Source organism: Necator americanus, chromosome II (genome assembly GCF_031761385.1).
Source record: "Necator americanus strain Aroian chromosome II, whole genome shotgun sequence".
In the NCBI taxonomy this organism is placed as follows: domain Eukaryota; kingdom Metazoa; phylum Nematoda; class Chromadorea; order Rhabditida; family Ancylostomatidae; genus Necator; species Necator americanus.
In genome coordinates, this window is record NC_087372.1 from 2453827 (window position 1) to 2481802 (window position 27976).

At 40.1% G+C, this 27976-nt stretch overlaps 4 protein-coding genes across 7 annotated transcripts; 1 reads left to right on the forward strand and 3 right to left on the reverse strand.

Moving 5' to 3' along the window:
* Window positions 1-372: 372 nt before the first annotated feature.
* RB195_016660 (uncharacterized protein) lies at window positions 373-2298 on the reverse strand (the record flags this gene model as incomplete). The annotated part of the gene is made up of 8 exons (XM_013449297.2): window positions 373-415; window positions 483-632; window positions 690-784; window positions 867-944; window positions 1090-1217; window positions 1935-1996; window positions 2072-2166; window positions 2233-2298. The coding sequence occupies 8 exons, from the start codon at window positions 2296-2298 to the stop codon at window positions 373-375; spliced, it is 717 nt and encodes a 238-aa protein (XP_013304751.2).
* A 2172-nt stretch (window positions 2299-4470) lies between these two features.
* Window positions 4471-11608, forward strand: RB195_016661 (uncharacterized protein; the record flags this gene model as incomplete). The annotated part of the gene is made up of 11 exons (XM_064183291.1): window positions 4471-4501; window positions 6989-7022; window positions 7089-7181; window positions 7772-7862; window positions 7944-8084; window positions 9157-9270; window positions 9444-9536; window positions 9622-9717; window positions 11004-11179; window positions 11256-11412; window positions 11474-11608. The coding sequence occupies 11 exons, from the start codon at window positions 4471-4473 to the stop codon at window positions 11606-11608; spliced, it is 1161 nt and encodes a 386-aa protein (XP_064039172.1).
* Window positions 11609-19815: 8207 nt separating this feature from the next.
* On the reverse strand, window positions 19816-20978 carry RB195_016662 (uncharacterized protein; the record flags this gene model as incomplete). 3 transcript variants are annotated; one of them, XM_064183293.1, is made up of 4 exons in its annotated part: window positions 19816-19858; window positions 20441-20501; window positions 20658-20790; window positions 20964-20978. In XM_064183293.1, the coding sequence occupies 4 exons, from the start codon at window positions 20976-20978 to the stop codon at window positions 19816-19818; spliced, it is 252 nt and encodes an 83-aa protein (XP_064039173.1). The 3 variants fall into 3 exon arrangements, with proteins under 3 accessions (XP_064039173.1, XP_064039174.1, XP_013304754.2); XM_064183292.1 differs by having other exon boundaries at window positions 19816-19864; XM_013449300.2 differs by lacking the exon at window positions 20964-20978 and having other exon boundaries at window positions 19816-19864; window positions 20658-20781.
* A 1523-nt stretch (window positions 20979-22501) lies between these two features.
* Window positions 22502-27967, reverse strand: RB195_016663 (uncharacterized protein; the record flags this gene model as incomplete). 2 transcript variants are annotated; one of them, XM_013449301.2, is made up of 14 exons in its annotated part: window positions 22502-22867; window positions 22955-23056; window positions 23126-23242; window positions 23360-23498; window positions 23777-23892; window positions 23963-24067; window positions 24208-24270; window positions 24464-24622; window positions 25405-25461; window positions 25591-25767; window positions 25931-26467; window positions 26600-26861; window positions 27173-27263; window positions 27877-27967. In XM_013449301.2, the coding sequence occupies 14 exons, from the start codon at window positions 27965-27967 to the stop codon at window positions 22502-22504; spliced, it is 2382 nt and encodes a 793-aa protein (XP_013304755.2). The 2 variants fall into 2 exon arrangements, with proteins under 2 accessions (XP_013304755.2, XP_064039175.1); XM_064183294.1 differs by having other exon boundaries at window positions 27173-27255; window positions 27866-27967.
* Between the last annotated feature and the right edge of the window lie 9 nt (window positions 27968-27976).

Consider the following 27976-nt stretch of genomic DNA (forward strand, 5'->3'; position numbering starts at 1 on the left):
ATAGAATAGCGCAGTGGTAAGAGGTTCCGCTGCGACTGCACTGTCAATGGTTCGAATCCGCTCGGCCGACCAAACAATCCCTTTCTTCCTTCATGGTCAATAACGTGGTGCCAGACGTGTTCGGGAGGACAAAACTGATCCAAATTGATTTGATACATCGAATAACCTCTGCTAGCCATTGTATGGACCATATACGCGTTCATGAACATCAAACGGGCTCTGAGTTGAATTCGGAACCGTTCACGCATCCCGAAACGATTGTTGTAAATGCCAAACATTTCATTCTTTTTCATCTTTATTTCTCATCGTTTTTTTTTTTTTTTGGGGGGGGGAGGTCCCAGTACGCTACTTGACCAACTTCTCGAAAAATCTCTAAGAGGGTGGAGTCCAGATCGAATCCTTTGACACTACGTTGCTGAAACGAAGAAATTCTTTTTGAAACAGGATGTGCTATTATATCAAAGGAATCCTTCAAAAAAAACCTGTTAACGGTGATGTCGCATAATTTTCTTCCAACACAACACTCTTTTGCATCAGGCTTAGTCCAGTCAGCGAACGACTTGAAATCGTTGAAGTTTGCCGTCTGATTCTCCTCCACTCGATCGCATGTTACTAGCTTAGAGTTACCGTACCTTAGGAAAGAATTGCTCCAGAAGACACAACAGATCTGGTTGACACCACTTTCCTACCAGAGTTTGACGTTGTGCATATAGTAACCTAGTCCAGGGGTGATTTCATAGAAAGCAGCAGAGTTAGTGATGATTCCGACTTTTCTTCCGTGCGCCTGGAAATTTATTTGCAATCACGGTTGCTGTTATTCACGAAAAAAAAGGAAAAAAAAGGTTGAAATAAAAGTATATCTTCACGTTAATGGCAGCCATCACTTCGCCAAGGAAGTTATCGTTGAACATAATGCTCGGAGTCCATTTCGAAACGTCCGTGATCTTAAAGATACAGTAAATAATTGACTGAACGCTGGAATACAAATCTCCATCTCTTTTTCTTTGGCATAAATTGAAATCGTTAGCAGTATCTTTCCATAATTCCAAAAAAAAAATTGGAACTAAAAGTGGTTTAAAATCGACGAACCTTAACCCAAAGTTGCTTGATTGTCAATCCTTTTGAGATGAGTCCCTGGATAGTCTCATCGACTTGTTGTTTGGCGGTCTTTGAGTGCAGGGCATTTGGTGTCATGTAGATCTCGACACCCATACCAGCTAACAAAATCAGTGTTAAAAATTCAGTTATTTGTTTGCTGAGAAACATCCAACTCGCAAAATATTTGTGCAAATAACAGTGAATAATACAGTGTTCTATGGATGCCGGTACTTGCGCTGACCCGCACGATTGAAGCGTTTCGTCCCAGTTCACGTGCATTCTGGTCGAAGTCACCAGTTCTCCGTCTTGTGTTCCGCTCTAATGTGTCTACACCGTCTTCTTGTTGCTCACCTGACTGGCGCTACAGCCGATGTCCTCGGCCCACAAAACACAGTACGGAGATCAAATGATTTCGACCTGACTAGCTGATGCGATTGTAGACCTCAACTCGCCCTAATGGTCCTGAAAAACGGCGTGGGAAACGACGTTTTTTCCTACGAGGTAAAACCTACCGCCATTGTGTACGCGCAACATCTACGACCCAGCAGTCGAGAACTAGTGAGCTCTTCTCCTTAGCGTTTCCAAGTAAAAACAATGTATAGGCTGCTTAGAGAATCGGAACGTGTACAAGGATGATGCGTTCTAACGTACTTCGTAGGAACTAACGCCGTTCCCACGCCGTCGTTGAGGACGATCAGGACTAATTTAGCTGGGCCACGCTCTTGCTGGTAATCTACATGCCGAGCTCTTTATTTGCCATTAGATACGCTGCCTTTGAATGGGCGCACGCACGCAGCAGCCACGCAGAGCGGATCAGTACAAATACCAGCACTTACTTGTGACAGCGAACCATGCATTAGGAATGGAATCCGGAATGAACTGGCCATCGGTGTATGCCCTACCGTTGAATAAATAATAAACGTCAACAAAAAGCATATAAACTTTAGGAAATTATGATCATCCTGAAACTAACTCGACAAGCGCGACTCTGTAGTTAGCGTCACGAAGACAAGACATCTGCTGAGGTGTCACTGATCCAAGAACTTCCGCAGCAAAGGCGAGATTGTCCTGAACGGAAAACTACAGTGCATCTGGTGATTTTAGGCGAAATTTATAAGGTTTTTGTCCACTGACTTGTTCCACAGGTGCTGCTCGTGTAAAAGTAATTGCCAGCAGTAGGGATAGAGCTATTGGTAACATGGCTGTGACGGAGAATCCACTGCCGACTTTCTGCCTACAACTAAATCCTTGATTCAAAACCTAGCTGAGAGAAATCCCAGCAGAACAGCTTCAACAATTGCCTATTGTGCAGAGGTAATATTCTTGAAGAGGAATACACTGAATGAGAACTCAGTAACTGATTATTTCTTTGATCAAACGCTCCTTTTATGTGAAGCTCATAATCCTCTTTGTTACGTGGTTGAAATCTGCAAAATTGCACTTCTTCTGATCTTATCGTTTTGAGAAACCATTTTTCAAAAAAAAATTCCAGTAGAAAAATCTATGCTTATTACTGTAACAAAGTGAAATTGAATTGCGCTGCAAGATTAATGTAAAACATATTGCAATCATTTCTTTTACAAAAATTCTTCTGCATTTGTATTTTGGAATGAGATAACAGCTGCTATCAAATGTGTTTCTTTCGTACTGTAAACATCGTAGGAGTGTTTTAATCCAAGAGCACGTCCAAGAGCTGTTGATAGCGTTGTACAAAGTTTTCTTTTCATTTTGGAGAGGGAATGGACTTTTCCGTAATTTTTTCTTTCTCCCCATCTCTTCCCCTCTCTATCCCCCTCTTTCTCTCTTTGGATCCGCCGTTGATGTTTAGTGTTGTATGTAGTTTGAAGTTTGTTCACGAGTCATGTGAAAAGCTTAAATGAACAAAAAAGTGCGCCCTGGTTTAAGAGAGATTTTTTGATTTCTTCTGTAAAATTATTATCATTAGAACGAAACGGCTTAATTTTTTTCAAACGACAGTGCACTATTATACGTGCAATCATATGGGTGTAATGTACGTGAACAGAACTATAGTCTCTAATTCCTAAGTGCATAAGATGCAGCAAAACTATGAGAACGTCTACAGGTGCTCGGTCATCAAAGGATTTGTTCCCTTTTCTTAGTTGAGTTATTTGATGTGAACCTCCTACCAAAAATGAGATATGCATGGCGATGAAGAACATCGCGACTGGTAAGAGGTTCGGCTGTGACTACACGATCGATCGATGGTTCAAAATCGCTCCAGAGCCAACCAAGCCCCTCACCTTTCCAGTGTCAGAAGTGGTAGCAGAATTGTCTGGGAGGAAGCTAAAAGCCACTGACTTGATGCATCAGCTAGCTCTCCTAAGTCATTGTGTAAGGTGGACACGCGTTCCTAAAACCCCAAACAGAAAATAAAAGCAATGGCATTTTTTATAAAAAATAAATTTGTAATTTTTCAAACGACGTTTCTTTCGTACTTCCCTTTTAGAAATTTTAAGCATTTCCGAAATGATCATGAATTGAGTTGATGATTTAATGGTTCCCTTTCTAAAGGCGTCAGTTCTACATTTGGAAAGTATTCGAACTTTATTCTGCATTTGCATATATTCCTTCGATACGGGAACAATTTGGAAACATAGTTCAAAGCACGACGTTCTCTTTTCTTTCTCCACAAAAATTACCGCAAAATAATGTACCAGCATAAAATGACGTGGACGTCATCATCGTACTGATAAAGGCAAGGTCCCACGTCGGATCACGTAAACGGACGGCTAGTATTTAGACGGCTGTTTGTATTCGTGTCTCTAGTTTCTGGAGTAGCCATGTTACCAACCTGATGAGGCAAACGTGAGACCCATTTAAGTCACTTTGCCATTTTCTTGCGCCGGCGCACAAATTCGACACCGCAGAACCCCGTCTCATCTAACTACAACGGTTACTGGCGCACCAGTTCGACGCCGTAGAACCCGCTCCGGCCCCGTTTTATGGCTTTTTGGCGCCCGTGCACCAATTCGTCGCCATGGGACCTGTCTCACTGCTTTCTGGAATTTTGGAATTTCAATTTCGTATACGGAATACTTAATAATACTTTCCCTTTTGAAATAATCATCCATTTTTCCGCCCGATATGCCTGCTGAGCGTATTATACAAAGTATTCACCAAGATCATACTCACGCGCATATCTAGGACGTTGGATGAAACCCAGCCTCAAGAACAAGCTGGATTCCGTCAGGGGTTCAGCTGCCTGGACCACATCCAAACCTTCTCGAGGGTCACAGAGGTTTGCTGGGGAATACCATCTGCCCCTTATTCTAACCTTCTCTGTGGTGATATTATTGATAAAAAATATCAGTATAAACATAGCTTCTAGTGTGGTTCATTTTTGTAGATGGAATGAACCTTTTTAGATGGGTTACAAAATCTGGTTAGTGTGGTTTTTATAATTGGCGTTGTCAGTTCCTACAGCTTTGAAGTGTCTTATTCTTTGCCTTGGACCGCAAAACTACTCTGAACTCTGAAGCTTCAGAATGTACTCACTTGTTTCTTCCTTTCCTCTAATCCAACCAGAAGTATATGGATTATATTTCAACAGGCTTCTCTGCATCGTCAGTTTTCTCGAACGCAACGTCCATAGAGCTCGTTCATACTTTATATTTGTCCACTTACGAGGTTAATTTGAAGTGGTTTGAGCTAACTGTTCGTGACCCAGCGCAGACGATGATTACATAAGAAGAACTGTAAATTTCTGAAAAATGAGCGCATCCTTACCTTAAAAAGGAGGTCTCTACATGATTGTGTAAGGGACACCGACCGATGCAGGTTACATTTCTACATACCTTTGATTATAGATGTCCATCATGCTGTCCACCGTGGTCACGTCTTCTAGTCTCCTTATCCTCAGCTGAATAAGTTCATGCCTGTCCACCTGAGAATCAGCGAATGAGTCCATAATTAACCTTTAACAGCACCTAATCGTCCTAACCTAGAGTATTCTGCGAGGAATTTGCAGCATTACGAGCTAATCCTTTTTTATCCATCTTTCTATCTTCTTCGGCAAGCATGACCGCTACTTATTTTTGTATTAGCGAAAATGGATGATTATTTCAACAGGAAAAGCATTCTCTGAGCATAAGCACACTTTCACTTTGTCGTTACCGGTTGTTTCGTCGTATTCCGAGCGATTCCTAAATTTCTCTGTAGTGCGTGTTTGAACGGTTATCTGATCAGTGAAGCAGTCCCAGATGGATATGCTGAAGCGCTTCTAGTTCAATCTCTGAAAAAGTTGTTGCTCTCTTTCTAGAAGACACCGTATCACGTAATGGACATATTAAGAGAGCTTCGGTTGTAGATCAAATCAAAACGAGCGTAGTTTTGCAAATCCTCCCCTAATGGTCGTAAAAAAAACCGCAAAGAGTACACGGTTCTTTCCTAAGAAACGCGCCGCCTGTGCACGCGTCGCGTCCGCGAGCAAGCGGTCGAAGATCAATGATGTCTCATCACCAGCCTATTAACCCCCTTAGTGCTTATGACGTATATATCCACATCGTAGAAAAGTGAAACACTAGGGCTAATGCCGCATTTGTCCCCCTCCGGCGTTGTATGTGTATATTGGCCCCTGTTCAAACGGGTCCGTGTGCCATACATCTTCCTGGGCTGTGTTCCCCGTAGGAACAGTTCTAACCTTCTTCGTAGGAATTAAATCGGTCCCAACGCCGTTTTTCACGACCGTTAGGAAATGAATCGCGGGAATACGCACATTTCCGTAATCTATAATCCAGTCTATACGTTTTCCTTGAGTTTCCGTACAACGTCAATATCGTGATCGTACTTCACTGCTCAGATAGCCGTTCAAACGCAGCACAGAATAACAAAATTCGAAAAGAAATTCCCGCTGCTAGGACCTTTCCATGATAAGGTGAGATTAGTGGTGTAGATTACGAATATGGGCGCGGCCATGCTCAATTCCCCCTAGTCGCCCCGAAAAACGGCGTGGAATCCACATTACCCCTAGGAAATACGTTAGAACACGCCTTTTTGGACATGTTACGGTCCCCTCAGCAGCCTATTCGCGGATTTTACTTGAATAAGCCGCTGAGGAGACATCAATGATCATCAACCACTCGCTCGTAGGTGTGGAGCGTGCACAACAATAGAGTGGATTTGCAGTTTAGCTCAGGAACGAAAGCGTTACCCACAACGTTTTTTTTTTCTGGGATGAAGAGAAGAAACGCGGGGCTGCCCTCATATTTGCAATCTACACCTCGAACTCTACATTTCCCCACAGAAATCCCATTCCTTTCAGTGTTCAGGAATGCACCCTAGTAGAAAACAGTACCTGTTAATGCAACTTAATGACCTCGTGATTGGGCCGCAAACAGAAACTGATAAAAAAAATCCATGCTTTTCTCCTCAGCAGTAAAGATTCGGTCCTCTCTCATCCAAGACGTTGGTGAAAAGTGCCCATTTTCAAAGCAGGTCCTCAACTATTGGAAAATCAACTGTATTAAAGGCATCACCCCACGAATCTGAGGTGGTGCAGATTTCAGTTGGAGTATTCGTATACGGGGTGGGAGACTATGGAGAGGGGGGGGGGAAGGATTCCGTCCATTTCTTCCTAATTGCCGTAAAAAACGGCCCGGAAGATGCGGCGCCACGCAGGGTTGGCGCGCTCCAATCGAACTTCTTGTAGAAAGTAGTGCGCTGGAACGCTCGAAGCCGTATGTTCCGGGATGTTTTTTACGGCACAATTAGGAAGAAATGGACGGAATCACCCCCTCAGCATAGTCTCCCATCCCGTATATGAATACTCCTGAAATCCTGAAATCCGTACCACCTCAGATTCGTGGAGTGATGCGTTTAAGCATAGTTTTCTGCTGACTGCAGATATAATATGATTTTTTTTGCTTTTCAGATCAAACTAAAGGCGGGTCGAAGGAGGCGGATCGGTAAGTTGTAGTTTTTTGTTATTCTTGCCGCAGTTAATTGAAGAAAAAAAAACAACGACTATCTAGGCCACAAAAAGGTCGAAAGAAGAAGTCAAAGGGATATAGACAGCGATCATTTGAAGAAGTTTCGAAGAGATCGAAAACACAAGCAAATGTTGGGTAAGATTCAGCTTCTTAGCAAGAAAAAAACTCACTAGGAATCAATTCTTCAAGTTGTGAACGTTCGTAATATCCTTCTTAGTAGACGTAGCAAGGCGATTTGAAATGGGGCTAACAAATAGCTTATAAAATCTCTCAGTTTTTTTTAAAAAGAATCGCAGCTCCCCAATTTCGAAACTAATGAGGATCACTCGGAAAAGGTTGCGGAATGTGATTCACATTTGGAAAAGGATGGAAGGAAAAGGATGATCGTGAGGCTTCCAGCAGGATCACATTATTAATACTGCGTTAAAATCACTATAAAAATATAGTCGACAAATGGTGTACAGTCCGATCAAGGTGACCTAAAGCCCCGTTACACTTGCGTAAGTGGGACCGCAGGGACGTGAAGGGTCCCACCTCGATCGCAGCCGCTAGCTCCTCTGCCCGACTTCGTGCGCAACCACCTACATAACTGTACTTCAGGTGTTTTTGACCAGACCGTATCTCATAGTCGCTTATACATAAATAAAAGTGTATTTTTTTGTGTACGAGAAATTGTTGGTTTTTTTTCTGGTCGCAGAACATTTCTAAAGCAATTTCTATGCTAGGGAAGGCAAAAGTTTAATGACTGCACCTACAACACAAGGAAGTTCCGAGCCATTCAGACGACGACTGTCTAAAGCAGCCAGACGTGCACAGGTGCACCTTACAACTATTTTCTTTCAAATATTCAGAGAAATAAGAGGAAGTTTTATGAGCAATAAAAGAAATATGTTACAGGTTAAAGTATTTGTTGAAGAAACTCTTAAGAAAGGCGTCAAAGGTCTTGTTGCTGAGTTTAGATCTATGAAACGAGTGAATGATTTCACAAAAATGACGGAATTTTTAGCACAAATTCCTGAAGGACGTAACCGTTATAAGGTACTGTTTAAATGTGCTTAGGATGAATATACATAGAATCATATGCGAAGAAGTTTGAAGGCGGAATATTACGAAATTGACGCAGTACGGAAAAATAAAGAGCTTGGATTGTAGATTAAGGAAACAAGCGTGGCTCCGCTCATCCTTCCCTAATCATCGTGGGAAAAAACGTGGGAATTGCTTTAGTTCCAACGAGGAACGTTAGAACACGTTTCCAGGTACACGCTCAGGTCCTATCAGCAGTCTTTTCGTTGGTTGTACTTGAATAGACTGCTGAGGAGACCTCCTCGTTTCATGACCTCTCGCACGTGGATGTGACGCGTGCACAAGTGTGTATATTGCAACTGATTTTGTAGGAAAAAGTGTCATCTTTCACTCCGGTTCCCACGACGATTGTGGAAGGTGAGCGGAGCTATGAGGCTATGTTCAGCAATCTCCTGTCCAAACTCTACGCTTTGCCCGGGGTTTCCGTTCTGCCTCAACTTCGTGATACGCTGCCTTTAAACTACGCCCGGAGGCAAGTCCGGATACGTAACAATGAACCAACTACGTAACATCTCCGCTCCACCCCTTCTGCCCTCACAGTGCTCTGCACTTGGGAAGTTTCTTCTGTTCAAAACGTTAAACTCCAGAAAACTTGATTGTCGGAACAAGCAAAAAAATCCTATTAGACGAGAAAAGTCTTTCAATCTGTCCAGTAGTTAGTTTTTATATTTCTTTGCGACAAAAATTGTGGGAAATGAAACATTTGGTAATTTTAACTATACATCATCATCGAGAACCATGGAGAAAACTCCTCAAAAGTTGCTTTGGAAAAAAAATTTTGCGGCAGGTTTTGTGGCAAAATTACCTTAATGCTGAGCAATTCTAAATTATTATTCATTATCCATTATTTTTGTATAAATTTCTACATGAAAAAAACATCTTGCGCTCATTTTTATTTTAACTACAAGCTATTTTTAGCTAGATTTCTGAGTAGTGTGCTAAATAGCGCTTGGACATGCTTGTCCCCACTAAACTGGCATTCGTCGCTCACTGCATCTATTCTGTTATCTATTGTGTTATCTTTCAGGATGTAGGATGCTTGGATAACGATAGAGTGATTCTAAATATTGGCCCAGTTCCATATATACACGCTAATTACGTAGCTACTCCGATGAGCCCGAAACGATTTATTTGCACTCAGGTGAAATCTTTGGGATTAAATTTTAAGAAACTTTTGTTTCTTTGAAACCGAAAGGTGCTTGGATTGGAATTGAAAAGTAAATTGTAAGCAAGTAAACAAATTAATTCATAGCGCTAATTGCCTGAGAAGAGGTAGTTGAGCAAAAAAAAACGAATGAACCGCAATATTTATAGGCGCCATTACCAAAAACTTGTCCTGAATTTTGGTATATGGTCGTTCAAGAAAAGTCCACTGCCATCTTAATGTTGTGTAATTTTATCGAGCAGGTAACTATTGTAGAATAACGTCAGAAGATAAAATCCATCTTTCGATATTACTGAGAAGTTTCGATAAATATAGCATACTTCTTAGAAAACAAAGAAATGTGCAGAATATTTTCCCATGGAGCCTGGGGAACCACTTTTCTTTGGAGAAAATGTTAGCGTTCAACTGAAGAAACAAGAGTTCGTAAGTGTTGTTGTGTAGATATTATTTTTCTTGGAATTTCCGTGATTTCTAGGAGATCTGACGTAAATTGTCAGACATCATCCATCTCCAGAAAATAGATTAATTTTTGTGATTTTAATTAATTTTTCTGAAGCTTTTGTTGACGGGGGAATCTCGGAGCGTGACTTTTAGTTAGGGATGTACATATGTAGACGTTCCAACCCAGCATAGTTGCTCGTTGATTCTTACCCATGGATTCCTTCAAATTCCTTTTTTTTTGTTTTGGAAATTTTGTTTACCATCAAACAAGGTAAATCACAACTGACAAACAACGAAAACCCTGTGCAGCAATTTTTTGTAGTTGACATTTCTGATGATAGGCTGTGGATTTTTGTTGTAATGTGACGGTCTCGGTAACGATTGTTGTACTGTAATGACAGAATAGTCACCTTAATGATTGCTACAGTGTCATCATTTAAATTTTCGATCCACAACTTGACACGATTTCGTAGATTTTTCGAAAACCTCTCAAGTCGTAAATAGACTTTTTTTTTACTCATTTTCCTCGCAGCTTCTAGTTCATCTGCAACAATTTTACTAAATTTCCTCTGAGAAACAACTCGTTCAAGATATTTTCTGTGAAATTATTTTACGGTCGCCTACATTCACACAACTTATAGGAGAAATTTCCTGGTTCGGACAAAAGTTTGTATTTAAAAGAGGGCAAGGCTTCCGTTTCATTCCACACTCGATAGCTCGTACTCGACATACTCCTCCTCATCACTCGTCACACTTAGCTTCGGTTTGAATTTCCACTCCCTTCACTGCACACGCCTTTTTCTTTCGTTCTTTTTGTTATTCTTCAGCAAATATCAAATTAATTAATTAATTGATTAAATTGTAGAGTAATAATGAATTAACGGACGGGTGTAGTGTAGCGGTTAGAGGTTCCGCTGTCTGCACGATCGATTGGAAGTTCGAATCCGCTCTAGCGCTCACCAAGCCCTTCATCCCTCCGGGGTCGATAAATTGGTACCGGACGTGTCTGGGAGGATAAAAGCACCGACTTGACACATCGGCTAGCCACCGCAAGTCATTGTATAGGCCAGATACACGTTCGTAAACCTCAAACGATTCTGAATTGAAGTGAACGTGGGGACGCATCCCAAGCGGATTGATCAACGCCAGAAACTTTAACCTTTATCCTTTAATGAATTAACAAAATTTAAATTGTGCTGTTTTAGCTTCGTTACGCAAATGCAGTATATGCAGTAGACACACTCATTTGATTTTTCCTCTTCTTTCAGTTCCCCTTTCCTTTTGAGACGAAAGTGAAAGTAATGGTCAGAGAGTTGGAAGTGAAAGTCCCCGATCAACCTGCGCACACTTGCATGCACTACCACTGGATGGATTGGCCGGATCGTGGAGTACCGGAGGCGGATCTGGCGCCAATATCACTTCTGGCACGATTGAAGGAATGCACGTAAGGAAAGCTACAGCTTCGCGCTTTCGATCACATTTCACCAACTTTTTTTTTCTTCGAATAACTGCTTTTCCAGCACTCCCATAATTGTGCATTGCTCAGCCGGTATCGGAAGAACTGGATCCATAGTGTTGATAGAACACGCGTTAGAGTTACTTCATCAACCAGCTCCACTCCTAGAAATTTCCGGATATCTTCTAGAATTACGAAAACAAAGAAACAATAGCATACAGGTAGGCAGATTAATCGATAATTCGTTGAAAAACACATTTTCTAATGGGAACAAATTTCTAGACGGAACATCAGTATTTATATATCCATCAAGTATTACTCTTGTATCTAAAGAAGACAAAATTCCTAGATGATAGTTTAACACCATTCTTGGATTCGTTTACGGAGGATTACGTCGCTGCCACAAAAGGATTTTAAAAGGATCCTACTGTTATCGATTGAAGTTGAATTTGAAAAATGGCTATCATCAACGTGTCTTCTTTATAAAAGCTGAATTATGATCGTTGTGGCAATAAATCTTGATACATTCGCGAAGATTATCCAGAGGAATACGGTCCATCCTTAGATTTATTATGTTCCGCACTACTGAACAATCAGAAGGTGCTACTACATAGCACGACAAAAACGCAATAATCGTATATCTTTATGGAAGCTGAATTATAAGTATTACATATAAAATGAAATATAAATATATATTATTATACTATTATTATTAAGATAACGGGATTAGTCATGTGTGTATGTGTGTGAAATGAAATTTCAGAAAGTAAGGAGACGGGTCCCATTTCTTCGATTTGGCGCTTCGACGCCAGAAAGCGATAAAATGGAATGAGGCGTCGACGGTTTCGAATTGACCCTTCGGCACCGGAAAACGCTGAGAGGGATTCCCCGGCATGGGATTGGTGCGATGACACCAAAAATTAGAATAAGTGGGATTAGGGGGACACAAGCAGTGCGCAAAAATGCAAAGCTGTTTCGTTATAAAGTAAATAAGACATCCTAAATAGTCTTCCAGCAGTGACAGCTACTTGCACCCTAATCTACGCTTCCGTATGTCCAGTACCTATGGCCATCCTCACTATGTCTGCCGGTTATTTTCTTTAAAGGCATCACCACACGAATCTGAGGTGGTACGGATTTCAGGTGGAGTATTCTTATACGGCGTAGTAGATCATGGAGAGGAGGCTAATTCCGTCCATTTCTTCCTACTTGCCGTAAAAAAAAACAGCCCGGAAGATGCGGCGCGTGCATAGGGCTGGCGCGCCCCTATCGAACTCGTAGAAAATAGCGCGCCGGAACGCTCGAAGCCGTATCGTCCGGGCCGTTCTTTTACAGCAGTTAGGAAGAAATGGATTCAGATTCCTGGGGTGATGCTTTAAAAACTGGATTCATGCACACAGACACCAGCTTGTATAGATGCTAGTAGTTTTTGTCTTGTTTGTTGTGTTGTTTTTGTTTTTTCGTTTCGACGTAGCACTACTAGCTTACCTTCATCACTATGATACTTAGGGATATATTTTCAAATTGCTTGGGCAGCCCAGGAATACAGATTTAAAATCAAATTTCAATATCCTCTAATTCCAGAATATTAAGATACTTACAGCTGGCAACTTAGTAAATTAGTAAGTTATTTTTTTCAAGGATGCGCAGGTCTGTTCACACATTTTGTGTACATACAGTACAGATCGGGGGAAAATCAGGATCTACGAAATGCTCTGTTATTCCGTCACGAACCTTCAATGTTTATTTCTACAGCTATCCGCTCGCCTTTCGACCAGAGAAACCTCTGGTCACTCTTCTTTCCAGGGTCGAAGACGTTTGTAAAAGTAATTGAAGCTACTCATCATTTATTGTTCCAAGCGATCAAAAAAAAAAGGGAAAAAACGAAGTTTCTTTGATTCAAGACTGCTATCTTCCATTTCTGAAGCTAATCTTCCTGATCATCCCGAGGTGGACAAACAAAGAGGCAGCTAAAAAAGAAAAGATTGTAATAATAGTATATGTTTATTACTACTGAATACCTCGAAGAAGACCTCAAAGAAGTTGAAAACAGAAACTTTAGAACTTACAAAAAATGCATTTCACGTGGAATACAGCCTTTCGGAGGGTTGCAAGAGCAAAAAGGACAATCTAAAATAAAATCCAACTTTAAAGGCATCACCCCACGAATATGGAGTGGTACGGATTTTCGGTGGAGTATTCGTATACGTCGTAGATTATGGGGAGGAGGGCGATTCCGTTCATTTCTTCCTAATTGCCGTAAAAAACGGCCCGGAAGATACGGTTTCATTCGTTTTGGCGCACCATTTTGTACAAGAGGTTCGATTGGAGCGCGCCAGTCTTGTGCGGCGCCGCATCTTCCGGGCCGTTTTTTACGGCAATTAGCAAGAAATGAACGGAATAACCTCCCTCTCCGTAGTCTCCCATCCCGTATACGAATACTCCACCTGAAATCTGCACCACCTCAGATTCGTGGGGTGATGCCTTTCAAAAAAAAATTGAATTTGAATGAGGGGAATTATTAGGCAAAAGTAGTTGGAGGAAGAGATGGGGGGAACTCAACAGTGCTCTAATCGAACTGTGCTTGGACAACACTTAAAGCGCAAAACTCGTCCTTAATTGTCGAATGCGAATCGCGGATAAATCATCTCTCAGGCCATTTTCGGTTCTTCTTTTTGCTGGAGGTACGAGATCGCCACTCAGTTCCAGTCATGAAGTGTCGAGTGTTGGTAAACTAACGCCTTCACGAATCTTACAGTTAAGGATGTTTTTTAGTGCGCTAGGGGCGATTTTTTGCGCTCTAGGTGCAATTTGGGTGCAGTTCGGCTGGAGCAGTTTTGAGCGCCCCCAAACCTTTGAAAACTAAGAAAAAAAATAAAGCGGTTTCCACGCTGTTTTTGTGAGGATTAGGGAGAGATGAGCGAAACCACCCCCGGATCCTGCAGTCTACAACCCAACCTTTAGCTTCCCCCATAACTTCTCTAACCACGTCAAATTCCAGTGGTATGCTGGCTTTAAGGTCACTGTATCTTCGGGCCCTGAAGTTATAACTCACAAACTGGTGGAGCGGTCGGTGGTGCAGGAGATAAACATGGCGAAGGAGTGGGATATGGCACGTCTGTGACTGGCGGCGGGAAGTATGGCATGTCTGTGACTGGCGGCGGGACGTATGTAACGTATCCACTGCCGGGTTGAAGGAACGTAAATCCGATCGTGATCAGTGCCTTAACTTCATAACTGTGTACAGTGAAGCAGAAAGGAAATTCTGTACAGGACCCTCCAAATTTTCGTCTTGTTAGGATAGACTCTAGTTTATAGAAAAGGTAGGTTTCTGTGTAGCACAAATACCATTATTGATTTTCACAATGTAAATATACCGCTAACTCACAATCATTAACATCATGTTGTTCGTATCGGTTGGCGTAGACCTGCAGATAAAAATCCTGTTATTAGCGGCATGAATTGATCGAACACCAATGAGAAATACGTTTAAAGTAATTCTCAGATTAGTAATAGAAATTGTGTTAGCTGTCTACAATAAATGGAAACCTTTAATTAAGCGCATTGTCAAAATTTAGTGTCAAATTGTCACGAATATCTGTGTCTTTACAATTGCGATGTGGTCTCATTCACTTTGCTTCACTTTGCTATGTCCAGATACTATTGACTTCTGTTATAGTCGGTTCATAGCGGATCTCCGTGGTGGGACCCTCGCTGGGTTCACTCATCGCTCCAGTCCTAGTGAAGCTAGCGGTGTTCCCACCTCAAATGAAGCAAACCATTTGCTTTTGACCTCTCAGGTTGTGCAGTGTTTGGCTTGAAGGCATCAGCGCACGAATCTACGAATTTCAAGTGGAGTATTCGTCTACGGGATCGTAGGTTATGGAGAGGAGGGTGATTCCGTCCATTTCTTCCCAATTGCCGTAAAAAAACAGCCCGGAAGATACGGCTTCGAGCATTCCGGCGCGCTATTTTCTACAACGACTTCGATTGGAGCGCCCCAAGGGTGTGCACACGCCGCACATTCCGGACCTTTTTTTACGCCAATTAGCAAGAAATGGACGATCCCGTATACAAATACTCCAACGAAATCCGTGCCATCTCAGATTTGTGGGGCGATGCCTTTAAGCCATGAAACCGGTCCTGAAGTGGAATCAAACATAGAGTACATATAGGGTGGGAGGGTTAAAAATGTTAAATCGAGATATACGCGATGGAAAGCAATCGCTTAGTTTAAGGTAAGCATCGAGAATTACTTTTCGTTGTGTTTTCTTCACTAAGTTTTTTTTACTGATCATTTATTCACATGCAGTTGGGAGGTGAGCAAAAAAATACTCTGTTGTTTCTGGTTGAGAGTGATCAATCACGGTGACAACACCTACGACCGGTAAATGGCCAACAGGTTTTCTCTAACAATAGGTGTTTGTGTGTGTGACAGTAAAAATGAGCGTACCTCTCACTGAGCATTAGAAAAAAGTGGCAATGAACTCATAGCTCTGAGAATTTTCTACCGTAAGAGAGAAAAGCGAACTAAGAAAAAAAGGCGGCTCACACGATACAACTACTTGCTAACTGCTGCATTTATAGACAACTTCCCATGTTATCAAAACTACCACTAAATATACATAACAAAACTAGACAAACAAAACTAGAAAACAAAACGACACACAATATGATATAAATGTAAATATAAAGTCCTTTTCAGATACAGCACGCACATAAATTTCCACCTGTGTGTTGTTTTTCCCCATACAAAACAGAGTGTTACTGGGTGATTATCCACAAACAAACATGAGATGTCATTTTCAAATAGAAAATCTTCCCAAACACTGTATTGATCACTACATGGTTACCCTATGGTTCAACGTCGCACCAATCTATGCACTTCATACAGCGAAGTGCTTGTTTAAAGGCATTACCCACGAATCTGAGGTGGTACGGATTTCAGGTGGAGTATTATTATAAGGGATAGTAGATTATGGAGAGGAGAATGATTCCGTCCATTTCTTCCTAATCGCCGTAAAAAACGGCCCGGAAGATCCAGCTCCAGGCATTCTGGCGCACTCTTTTCTACAGGGAGTTCGACTGGAGCGCGCCAGCCTTGTACGGCGCCGCATCTTCCGGGCCGTTTTTTTTACGGCAATTAGGAAGAAATGGGCGGAATCACCCTCCTCTCCATAAATTGCTATCCCTTGTAAGAATACTCCACCTGAAATCTGCACCACCTCAGATTCGTGGGGTGATGCCTTTTAAAATATTCTAATGGATTCCGGTGAGTTGTGGAGAATACTATAAGCTCTGATATTAGAGAATGGGAATAATCAGCTCAGGAAGATCAGAAAGGCTCAGAAGCTCGCTTTCTTACATGATTCAAGTTATCGCTTCACACAACATGGGATTTTGAGGTCGATTATGTCCTTGGTTTTCGAATTATCCTGTATTTCCTGATTTTCTTGGATCTGTTCAATAGAACAACAACTCTTCTCATGTGGCCATTTTTAGTTGTATACATTTTTACCCGACAATAACTCAAACCACATCCTAAACAGAAAGATTAAGGAAAATTACGTTCAATGCGTGGCCAAGGCAGGGATTTTTGTTTTTCGAAAAGTGTTTGTTCGGATATGGCCGTAAGTAAAAGAGGAAAGAATTGTTGAAGCTTAGAAAGCGTTTCAAAACTGAATATCTTAAATTTCTTTCTGAATCCCTCTCAAAATTCTTCGTGGTGAGGTGTACTCTTTCGTATAGATCGTGTAGTTAAAGGCCGCGTATCACAAATCTGAGGATATTGTGTTCTATTTGGGAAGCGTTCGAGGCGTAGATTACTAAAATGAGCATTTCTTAGCTCAATTCCTCCTAATCGTCCTGGAAAACGGGCCCGGCGTAGGAACGACGTTTTAGTTCCTACGAGATATTTGAAACTCTTCATCGTTGTGCACGCGACGAATCCACGAGCAAGCAGTCAAGGATCAATGACATCTCCTCAGGAATTTATTCAAGTAAAATCAGTGAATAGAGTGCTGAAGGAGGGTGGATTCCGTTCTTGGTTGCCAGCGCATTGTACTTCAGTGGCGGTTTTCAACATACTAACGTGAATCACTGCAGTTAAAGTCAGATGTTCTTGGGACTTTCTTTGCGAGACCACTTTACTCCAATTGATGTAATTTGAGTCATTTTTTGTGTGTTGATGTAAGGGCCGCAGCCAGGGATCTCTCGTTAGAGTTTTTTGTGCCACGATTGTTAGTTGAGTATCTGGAAACACTTCCAATACTTCTCGACCGTGTTGATGTGAGATCCACTCAACGTCTGCAGCCAGGTTAAAAATACAATCAATAATAAATTATATTGGAGGATCTACGGATCGAATTTCATGGTTCTATAATAAAACTGTGAGTTAGATCTTCACTAAAATACCGTCCCATTTGTCAAAAACGCACCATTTGTACCAAGATTAAGCAATGTGAAAGGTAAGGGCAACTGCGAGGTAAAGTTCTTTGACATGACCTCCCTCTACACGAATGTGAGAAACAGTGAAGCACTGCAAGATCTACCTAAGATGATAGATTTACATGGTAACAATATGGAAACATATGGGAGTAAAGTTTGCATCACACCCATCAAAGAATGCCTGAATTGCAACATTTTCAAATCTCTGCAAATCATTTCTCGCAATTGAGAGGGCTAAAGCCAGAAACGAGAAGCTCCAAAAGAAGGTTCGGCTTCCTTACCTCAGCGCACAAATAAGTGCTTTTAATAACATTTTTTAATCTTTGTAAGCCAGATTTACAGAAGAGTTTGGAGAATTAGAATCCCTTATAAAGGTGAACCGTTCAAATTCACTTACTATCCCTCTCTATCAAAGAAACTCAATCGCAGGTTCTACCCTACGAGAACTATAGGCGGCATATTCTCGTAGATGAAATTTACGTTCCACGTCAACTACAAAAACAATTAAGTGAGGAAATTCGTTCAAGCTTCAGCTTGCAAACAAATTTCCGGACGGAACGTCAGCACTCATAAATCCGTCAGGTATTACTCTTGTATTTGAAGAAGACAAAATCCCTAAATGATAGTTTAACACCTTTCCTGGACGTTCCTAACGGAGGATTATGTCGCCGTCACAAAACGATCTCGAAGGGTCCTCCTGTTATCGATTAAAATCATCTGAGAAATGTTTATCATCAGCGTGTTTTCCTAATAAAAGCTGAATCATGATCACTTTTTCAATAAAGCTTGGCAGATTCGCGAAGATTATCCAGAGGAATACGTCCATCCATAAGTTTATTCTCTTCTACATTGCCGAACAATTAAAAAGTACTACTATTGCGATAAAAAAGCGAAAATAACTTAATATGACAAGTTAGTTAGTAAGTTTCTCACTGCTCACTCAGAGATTTCGTGCAGTTAAAAGCATCAGCAGAAGATGCGGCGCGCTCCAATCGAACTCGTAAAATATAGCGCCCCGAACCGCTCGAAGCCGTATCTTCCTGGCCGTTTTTTTCGGGAAAAAAGAAAAAAAGGGGGAAAACCCCCCCCCCCCAAAAAAATTTAACCCCCTTAAAAAAACCCCCCCCCAAAACACCCCCCCCCCAAATTTGGGGGGGGAAATTTTTAAAAAAAAATTAAAATAATTTGGAAAAGTAGAAGAAAAAAAAAAAAAAAAAAAAAAAAAAAAAAAAAAAAAAAAAAAAAAAAAAAAAAAAAAAAAAAAAAAACCCCCCTCCCTAAATAAAAAAAAAAAATTTCAAAAAAAAAAGTTTTTTTTGGTAGAAAAATTCCTTTGTTTTTTAAAAATTCCCAAATTTTTATTATTTAAAAAATTTATAAAAAAAAAAAAAAACCAAAAAAAAAAAAAAAAAATAAAAAAAAAAAAAAAAAAAAAAAAAAAAAAAAAAAAAAAAAAAAAAAAAAAAAAAAAAAAAAAAAAAAAAGGGGGGGAAAAAAAAAAAAAAAAAATTTTAAAAAAAAAAAAATATTTAAAAAAAAAAAAAAAAAAAAAAAAAAAAAAAAAAAAAAAAAAAAAAAAAAAAAAAAAAAAAAAAAAAAAAAAAAAATTAAAAAAAAAAAAAAAAAAAAATTAGGTGTGTGGAATTTTTTTTTAAATATAGTTGTGGAAAAAAAAAAAAAAAAAAAAAAAAATAGGTTTGTGGAGAATTAGCGCGCTGGATTACTAATATGCGCTTCTTAGCTCAATGTCGCATCTTCCTGTAAAACGGGCCTGGAGTTTTTTACGGCAATTAGGAAGAGATGGACGGAACCATTCTTCTCTCCATAATCTACGATCCCGTATAGGAATACTCCACCTGAAATCCGTACCACCTCAGATTCGTGGGGTGATGCCTTTAAAGCACAGGTCAGGTGACAACTAAGATCCACGAAATTTTCAGTTATTTCGCCACGAGTCTTCAACGTTTATTTCTATTGCTGCTCGCTTGCCTTTAGACCAGAGAGAACTCTGATTATTCTTCTTTTCAGAGTCGAACACATTCAAAGAGATATAATATTAAAGCTACCCATTGTTTATTGTACCAAGTGATCAATAAAAAAAAAGGGAAAGAAAAAAAAAACGACTTCTTTGGTCAAAGAACACAAGAACACTTCTTTTTCTGCCTCTGGTGCTAGGGCTACTGAGTGTCAGCAGGTGGAGGTGGGCACTTAATGAGGCACCTGAAACTGAAATTCAGCGAATCAAGACTATTATGATACAGAGTTACGCTCATTCGAATTGGATAAAGAATTTCCATAGATCACCAATAATTTCCACAGACCTTCATTCTACCATTTTTTTACAATCTTGATTCTTACCAGTAGCAAGTAGTAGTAAAATACTTGTCTCTAACTACTCGAATGTTTTTTTTTTCAAATTTGTTTGGAGATTATCATAGGTCTACGACATTTTCTAGCTAGAAAACAAAAACAAAAAAGTTTCTTGAACTGGTACTTACGTAGAGGTATGGATAAATGCCTATTTTCCGCCTACAAAAGTCCACATAATCCTGTGATAGCTACAGTATAAGATAAGAAAAAGGGGAAAAAAAGGAGGATGAATTACGTTGACGGAGGAAACTTTTCAAAAAAGGATGGCACACTTCTGAGTAGTACCAATTTCGTCATCAGTCAAACCTAGAAAACTCCCGTACAACAGATAAGAACTTTTCTTAGAATTAATAGAAAATATATCCACATTTCTAGTGGATATAGATTTTTTAAAAAGGCTAAAACAAGACAAACATAAATATAAAAACTTACATAATATTTGTCTTACGTGGAATACAGTCTTTTGGAGGGTTGCAAGAGCACAAAGGACAATCTGTAATGAAATTTAACCCGAAATATATGAAATTTAAATTCGAGAAAGGGAATTTTTACTACCACACTATTCTAGAATCGATGTATATAAAGTAGTTATACTACAGGAAAACGTTTAAGGTCATTGTATCTTCGGAATTTTAAATAGGTCACTCACAAATTGGTGTCGATGGTGCAGGAGTTGCACATGGTGGAGCGGTCGGATATGGCTTCTCTGTGTCCGGCGGAGGAGCGTATGTAACGGCTCCATTGCTGTGTTGAAGAAGCGTAAGTCCAATCATGATCAGTGCCTTAACTTTACAATTATGTAGCCTAAAGCAGTAAGGGAATTCTCTACAGGACCCTCTAGATTCTCGCCTTGTTAGGACAAACTCTAGTTTATGGAAAACGTAGGTTTTTGAGTAGTGTTGTGTGAACAAACACAACTGTCGATTTTCACAATGTAAAAGAACCGCTAACTTACGATCATTAGCTTCATGTTGTTCGTATGGTTTGGTTTAGACCTGTAGATAAAAAAACACAGATTATCATTAGCAGTATGAACTGATCGAACAAGAATAAGAAGTACTTAAAAGCAGTCCCCAGACTAGTAGTAGAAATCATGCAAGGCGTGTGAATCGAGTAGAAACCGTTAGTTATACACGCTGTCAAAATTTTACGCTAATCTATGCGACTTTACCACTACGAGATGGTCTTATCCGTTTTGTTCTTTCCACTACCATTTATAGTCGGGTCAACACGACATGAAGCATGGTGCAGTTGCGTACATAAGCGGCTGCGCTCAATGCGGCGCGGTGGATATGGTGGGTCGAGTCGAGGTGGGGCCATCGTGAACTATAGCGATGAGTGGCACAGGATACCAGAGGTCGCCTCTCGATTCTAGCCGCTATGCTCAACTGCATCGCATTGGGCGAACCCGCTTACACAGCTGCACCGAGGTTAAACTAGTAAGTATTTAAGTTTTTTTTTCGCTTTGATCTAACTATCGGTTTTTCTCACGATTGGTTGCGAAGGGTTCTTCTGCTATCGGATGTTCGGATATCAGTAGAAATCAGCTTGCCTATCACTCCAGCATAAGAAAAGAATGGCAATGAACTCGTAGTTCTGAAGAGATTTTCCACCAAGAGAAAGAAAACTGATCAAAGAAGGGGAAGAAGTGGTGGGAGGAGGGAGAAGGCACATTTGTCGTAACTAACTAGGCAAACTACTGCATTTATACGCAGTTTTTCGCCACCATTTCGAATCATATGTCAAAACTACCACTGAATATACATAGAAACTAAGATAGAAAACATAAGTGAATGCAAATCTAAAGTCTATTTCAGATACAGCACGCAGACAAATTTTCGCTTTGCGACATGTTTTGTCCCATGCAAAGCAGACTGTTACTCTGTTATTATCCACAAACAAACATGAGACGTCATTTTCAAATAGAGAACGTAGATTTGTCAACGCATTGCAATGATCACTACATTGTCGTCCCATTGTTCAACGTAACGCCAACCTTTGCCCTCACAAAACGAACTGCTTTTTTCGGAATACAGAATCTAGTAGAAATCTGTCCGTCGAATACTATAATTTCTGATGTTAGGGAATAGGAATGTCTTTTTCATCCAACATATACTTCTCTAAAGTGATTCAAGCTGAAATTGTCTGCTCACACAAAATGCTATTTCATTTGAAAAGTTATACTAAAAGGGTTCAAGCATCCGTGACTGGAATTTAAAGTTCCCCAACACCACAATTCGAACAGAAAATGAACCCGTTAATTAGTCGAAATTGCGTCTTTACCCGCCCTACCGCAACAATTTTTCTCTGTTTTGTTTCTCTTGCAACATAATGAAATAGCGTATTATTCTGATCAAACAACAACAATAATTACAATCTCCAAGCAAAATAAACAAGAATAAATCATGTTCAACTTGATTGATCGAAACAGAATATGACAACAAACAACTAACATTCGAGAGAAACCAAGGAAAAGTAGTAACAATAGAAACTTCACTTCCTTTTTTGTTCACTTTTCTTTTTCTTTTTCATTTCTAGGGCTGTACATGCATCCTCATCCCGACTAACTTCTTCTATTCTTCTTTTCTTGTCATTGTCCTTCTTCTCAATCGCATCCGCAGCATCACTGACTTCACCATATTTTTTCTTCCTCTCTTTGATTCTGCCCTCTTCAGCATGAGCACTTTCAGAAATCCTTTTGAATACTGCCACAAAAAAGCCATTAGTTAATGTTTTCGCCGGATCTGCTCTCAAGCAATCATTTCCGAACTCGTAGGTGCCGAGCCCGCGATGGGTCCAATTAGGTAACACGAATGGAGATAGTCGGAAATGTTGCCGCACGTAAGTATCGAGGAGAACCTACAACAGTACTTATTCGGGAATTTTCGTAATTAAACGACGCAACGAAAATTGTTAGTGATAAATAAAACGTTAGGGGAGACAAACCTCGTCCACAACTTGTTCATTCTCTTCCTCATGAATCGAGCAGGTCGAATATACAGCACGTTGTAATTTGGGGAACTTTAGCGCGTGTTTCAATATCATGGCCTTAAAATGTGACAAGCCTTAGAGGCGACTTAATTCGGAATGGGACCAACACGCGAAAATTGATAGCACCTGCAAATTTTTCAGTTTTTCTAGGCGGCTTTTGTCCGCATTTCCTCCCGTCAATTCATCTAGCCGCTTCACCATCCCTGAACCGGAGCATGGAGGATCTACGATTGCGTACTTTACCTGGAAAAGCAACGGAGTCACATCCAATTATATGAAATCAAGAGTAGTTTTAAGACAAAGAGCTAGATCAAAATCAAGCGAAATTCACATGGAGATAAGGTTAAAACAAGCCAGTACTTTCGAGAACTTCTTATCCGTAACATCAGTCTTCAAGAAGTCGCCATGAAATACAGACGCATTCTCAACACCACATTCTTCCAAAATTTGATTCATAATTCCCACTCTTTCTTCTGAACGGTCCATTGCCCATACTTTCCTGGAACCAACAGACAACATTATGCAAAACAACCAAAATAGCTACGTTCATAAAATGATACACAAAAGAGACTTCGAAGCAAAACGTTGAACGAAAGATGAAGGACCAAGGGAAAAGAGAATTACTAGAAATTATTAATGACCATCAATGAAATAGAATGCCACTGTTAAACGGAAACATTTTTCCTAGGAAAGGGCGTACTGTAGTAAATCATAAATGTACAAATGTAGTACTTGGGTTTGTTCATATTTTTTTCATTTAAGAAAACAACTAGCCACCCTGTTCCTCCTATTATGGAAGCTACATGACTTGTTTTCATTCCAGGTGCCGCGCATGTGTCGAAAACTTGAGATCCAGGTGGTGGGTCCAACAAAAATGCTGGTAAACAAGATGCCTAGAAAGAAACGTTCTATTTCTTGGATTACCTACGAAGTAAACCGTAAGAATCAGGAATATTTCCTAACCTTATCCTGCAAAATAAGATAGCGCTGTTCTACCAGCCAGTAACGATGAAATTCGTTAGAATGTGGGAAAATCAACAAGTTTTCAACATGAGGATCAATGAGAACCTAAAAACTCATTACTTTTACCAATACAATAAAGAAGTTAATATGATTTCTTGCTCCAAGGAGTAGCAGGAAAATATCGAAAACTTGATGTTCTCTCAGAATAAGAGCAAAAAAATGATGTATTTAAAGATAGCAGAGACCTCATCTTCGGTCATACTTCCGACACGCTTGGCGAAGTCATCCTCTGGTGAGATTTGAATTACCTAAAATTAGACATGGGTGATATGGTTATGTCTATTGTTATTGTTGTTTTAGTGTAACACTGGCAAAAACGAGGAATTAGGACTGTGATGGAAGAAAAAAAAAACTCTTCTTCAAGGAGCAGACTATTTTTGAATTTTAAAAACGAAGCTACTTCACTCTAAACAAATAGTGAGGAAGATATAAATGTTTTACATTCCAGTCTTCCGAACTAAGTGTCTCGATTGCCTCTTCCTTTGTCCATTTCAGCGTATTGATTCGAGCATAACGCGGAATCAGTGATGCAGACTCCGTTTCTTGTCCCGACTCCTTGATAGCAGCGACACCACGGCCGTCGGCTGCCAGAGCCTTTTCCTGAGAATAAAACTTTGAGAAAACATCATATTCTCTCATTCCTTATGAGGTATGAAAGGAAAAAACAGCGGTTCATCATATCACGCATCGTCAACTACAGTGCAGTACCAATGGTCTGAAGCCTCGTGCGATTGCGTTCGAAATAGGACCTTCGCTAGTCTAATCCGACTGCAGAGATGACTTCGGTTCTAACAGTGCAACTTTTAACGCATTCGCTGCGCTGTTGCATAAAGCTTCAGGACGTTTCAGGACATCTTCTATAATATCTCGAAGAAATGTCGTCCAGACAAAGAACGCGACAAAGAACGTTGCAGCGAACCCTTTGGGGTCGCTGAGAGTACGAAGCATAGTAGCATGAGAAGCGCACCATAACAGCACTGCAGCCTACATTTGCACCTGAGTTCTAGGCGTAGGTCGACTACATCATCAAACAAATCTGCATGCATATGAAAAAGGTTTCTTAAATGACGAATGCACGAACATCCATGCTTTAGTTTTTCTTCCGTTGGCCTCCGCATCATGAAAGAGGTGAGCTACTAAAGCAAGTTAAAATAACGTGGAAATGACTGTCGACAGCAAGCGAAAAACTAAATTAGCAGTATGGATTGCTGTTCATTGCAGTTGTAGAAAAGATCCTACTGATCACCGTAATTACATCCCACAAAGAACGAGAGTTAGACATGAAAGTGAAAATGAGATACTTGTAGGAAGAACAAAAATACGTTAGAATCGTAGCAAAAGCACGGGCATATTACGACCAAATCTATAAGGAAAATTCTTACCCGATCATGTATTGCTTTAGTGTGCCTGTAGATAACTCCTCTAAGACGTGGAGAGGCCTAAAATTGTATGATAAAAGAAGCATTGAACTGATAATTCACACTTAGCACCTCATGCACTTCCACAGGAAGAATCAGATTTGGCATACAAGGAAACGCAGTTATAGGGATAAAATGTAACGAACTCACCCTGCCAAGCCCAGCTCCAGCGAGGAATTCATACAATAAGACGTAAGCCAAGTTAACATCCCCTTTTATTTCAGGATCATCCGCAATCTGATGGAGTTCTGGGTCCTTTAGGATTTCATCGAAAAGAGATCGGAATCGCAACGTTTCACAGCTGAGCCTCAAAAGCGACTTTTTGTTCTGAAAAGTTCAAATAGAGAGGTATACCATAAAATGAAAAACAAAAAATGTACAAGGCAGATTAAAACTGTATGCAGATGTCAGTGTTAAAACAGATATTCAATAGAAAGATTTATTTAGGCTTTTGATATTTTGCTTGCAACCATTGCCTATACATCTTCACTTGCTTAGCTCGATTCACGATAAGACGCTTATCCACAAAATTAGCCTGTTGGACGAGACCAGCTGCTCGGAGTAACTCGTCTAATTCGTCCTTTGTGAAGAAGTACACTAAGGTGCCGTCACCTCGACAGTACAAATTCTCCTCAATGTAACGATCCTTTTTGAACCTAAGCTGCGTCAGATCAAATCTGCCGTAGTCCTTAAGTAGCAGCATCCCTCCAGGTTTGAGAAGAGCTACGAGATTATCGATAGCAACGCGAACTTTTGATGGATGGATTGCTGACAGCACATAAATGCAGACAACGTAGTCGAGGGAATCTTTGGCCGGTGCATCAACTGGTGCTTCTTGTGTAATATCCCATACGAATCCACATATCCGTGTAGAATCATAACTATCGTTTTGTTTTAGTACTTGTACAGCCACATCTGAATAATCACAGCTATACAAGAACATTCGTCGATGCTCATCCCATTGTATGAGTGGGAGGGAAGTGTTTCCAACTCCACATCCTACTTCAAGCACTCGCACTGTAGAATCCTGAAAATGTTGCATTCAGCTAATAGGTTATAATAAAACAAAGCACAGTATTTTCCTGGCTCAACTATAAACAGTGGGCACATAAAAATGCTCAGAAATTTACATGTCAAACGGAAAAAAATAGGTGCTCACCCCAGAATAGTTATTCATATCAAGTTCTGGGAACTCCTTCAATAGCCAATTGCGATCTTTGAAAAAGTTGTTATTGTGTTGCGAGTAGAAAGCATCCCACTGCTTTGCAGGCTCATTGACCAACTCCTTTGCCTTCGAATAATCAATGGCTTGAGTTTTCTGGATTTCTACCACCTTTCGGGCATGCTCTTCCATCTCTTCGCTCCAATTCACATTGTCCCACGCATTGTGTTCCCAAACACGATCCTCGTCAGTTAAATATCTATAAAACAACTTAAACTTGGATTTAAAACAAAAAAGCAAAAGAAAAAACATTGCAAATAGATCGGAATAATAAATTAACACTTATTTAGCAGAACATAAACACCATCGATAAGTGATTCCAAATTCTCCAAATCTTGATTCCAATTCCATTACAAAAAAAAAACTTAGAAGACATTAAAATGGGGAAACGAAAGAAAAGAAGTTACAATTGTGAATTTAATTTACAATTTTAGTGAAAAATACGGAGCTTCCGAAACAGAATCTGGATCAGAAAATAAGAAATCTATTCGAAAAGTTAGTCAGACACACCTTGTTCCAAATGGGTTACACTTTGGTTCTTCGTGTACTGTTTCTTCACCGTTTCTAATGGAAGAGGCGGCATCATCCCTCATCTGAGTGTCTTGAAGAGGTAGTAACCTTGTGAAGTGAAGTGAAATTCAAAAAAAGGAGAAGATTATCAACATAGGCGAAATCAATGATCAGCAGATACAACGAAAAATCCAGACCTTCCACAATAATAATAGGAAATCGGATTCAAAATTACAAAATAACAACTACTGAAACGAAAAATTAAGTGTTGAAACAACAAAGACACAGAATCCAAGAGAATAATAGTTAATAGAGAAGGTTCCAGTTGTATCAGCAAATAACTGTGCGGCACTTTAGAAATAATAACTAGATAGTACAATTAAAAAATAAAGACATAAAGTGAACGTAAAGAATAGCGGGATTCATGCATGTTTATGAAACCTGATACTGAAGCAATCATACCTACATCGCTCCTTTAACTGAATGTCCAACTGTGGCTTTACGCTCAACGTGAAATATTAATTATTATTCGCGCATGTGTCGAAAAAGAAGATCAAACCACCTTCTCTTCAAGAGATATGGCAGTGCTTCTCCAAACTATAACTATAAGAGTCGCAAATCTTCCAAGTGTAAAGAAAAAATGAAGCGAAATAGAAAACCTTGAGAACAAGATAAGAATTCAGAAAACCCTACCTTGTACTCACTTCCATAGACAGCTTTTCGAACACTCTGCTCTTTTGCTAGTACGCTCCTTATAATTTCGGCTACTTCGTGATACAAAATATCATTTGCCATGCTTTAAAA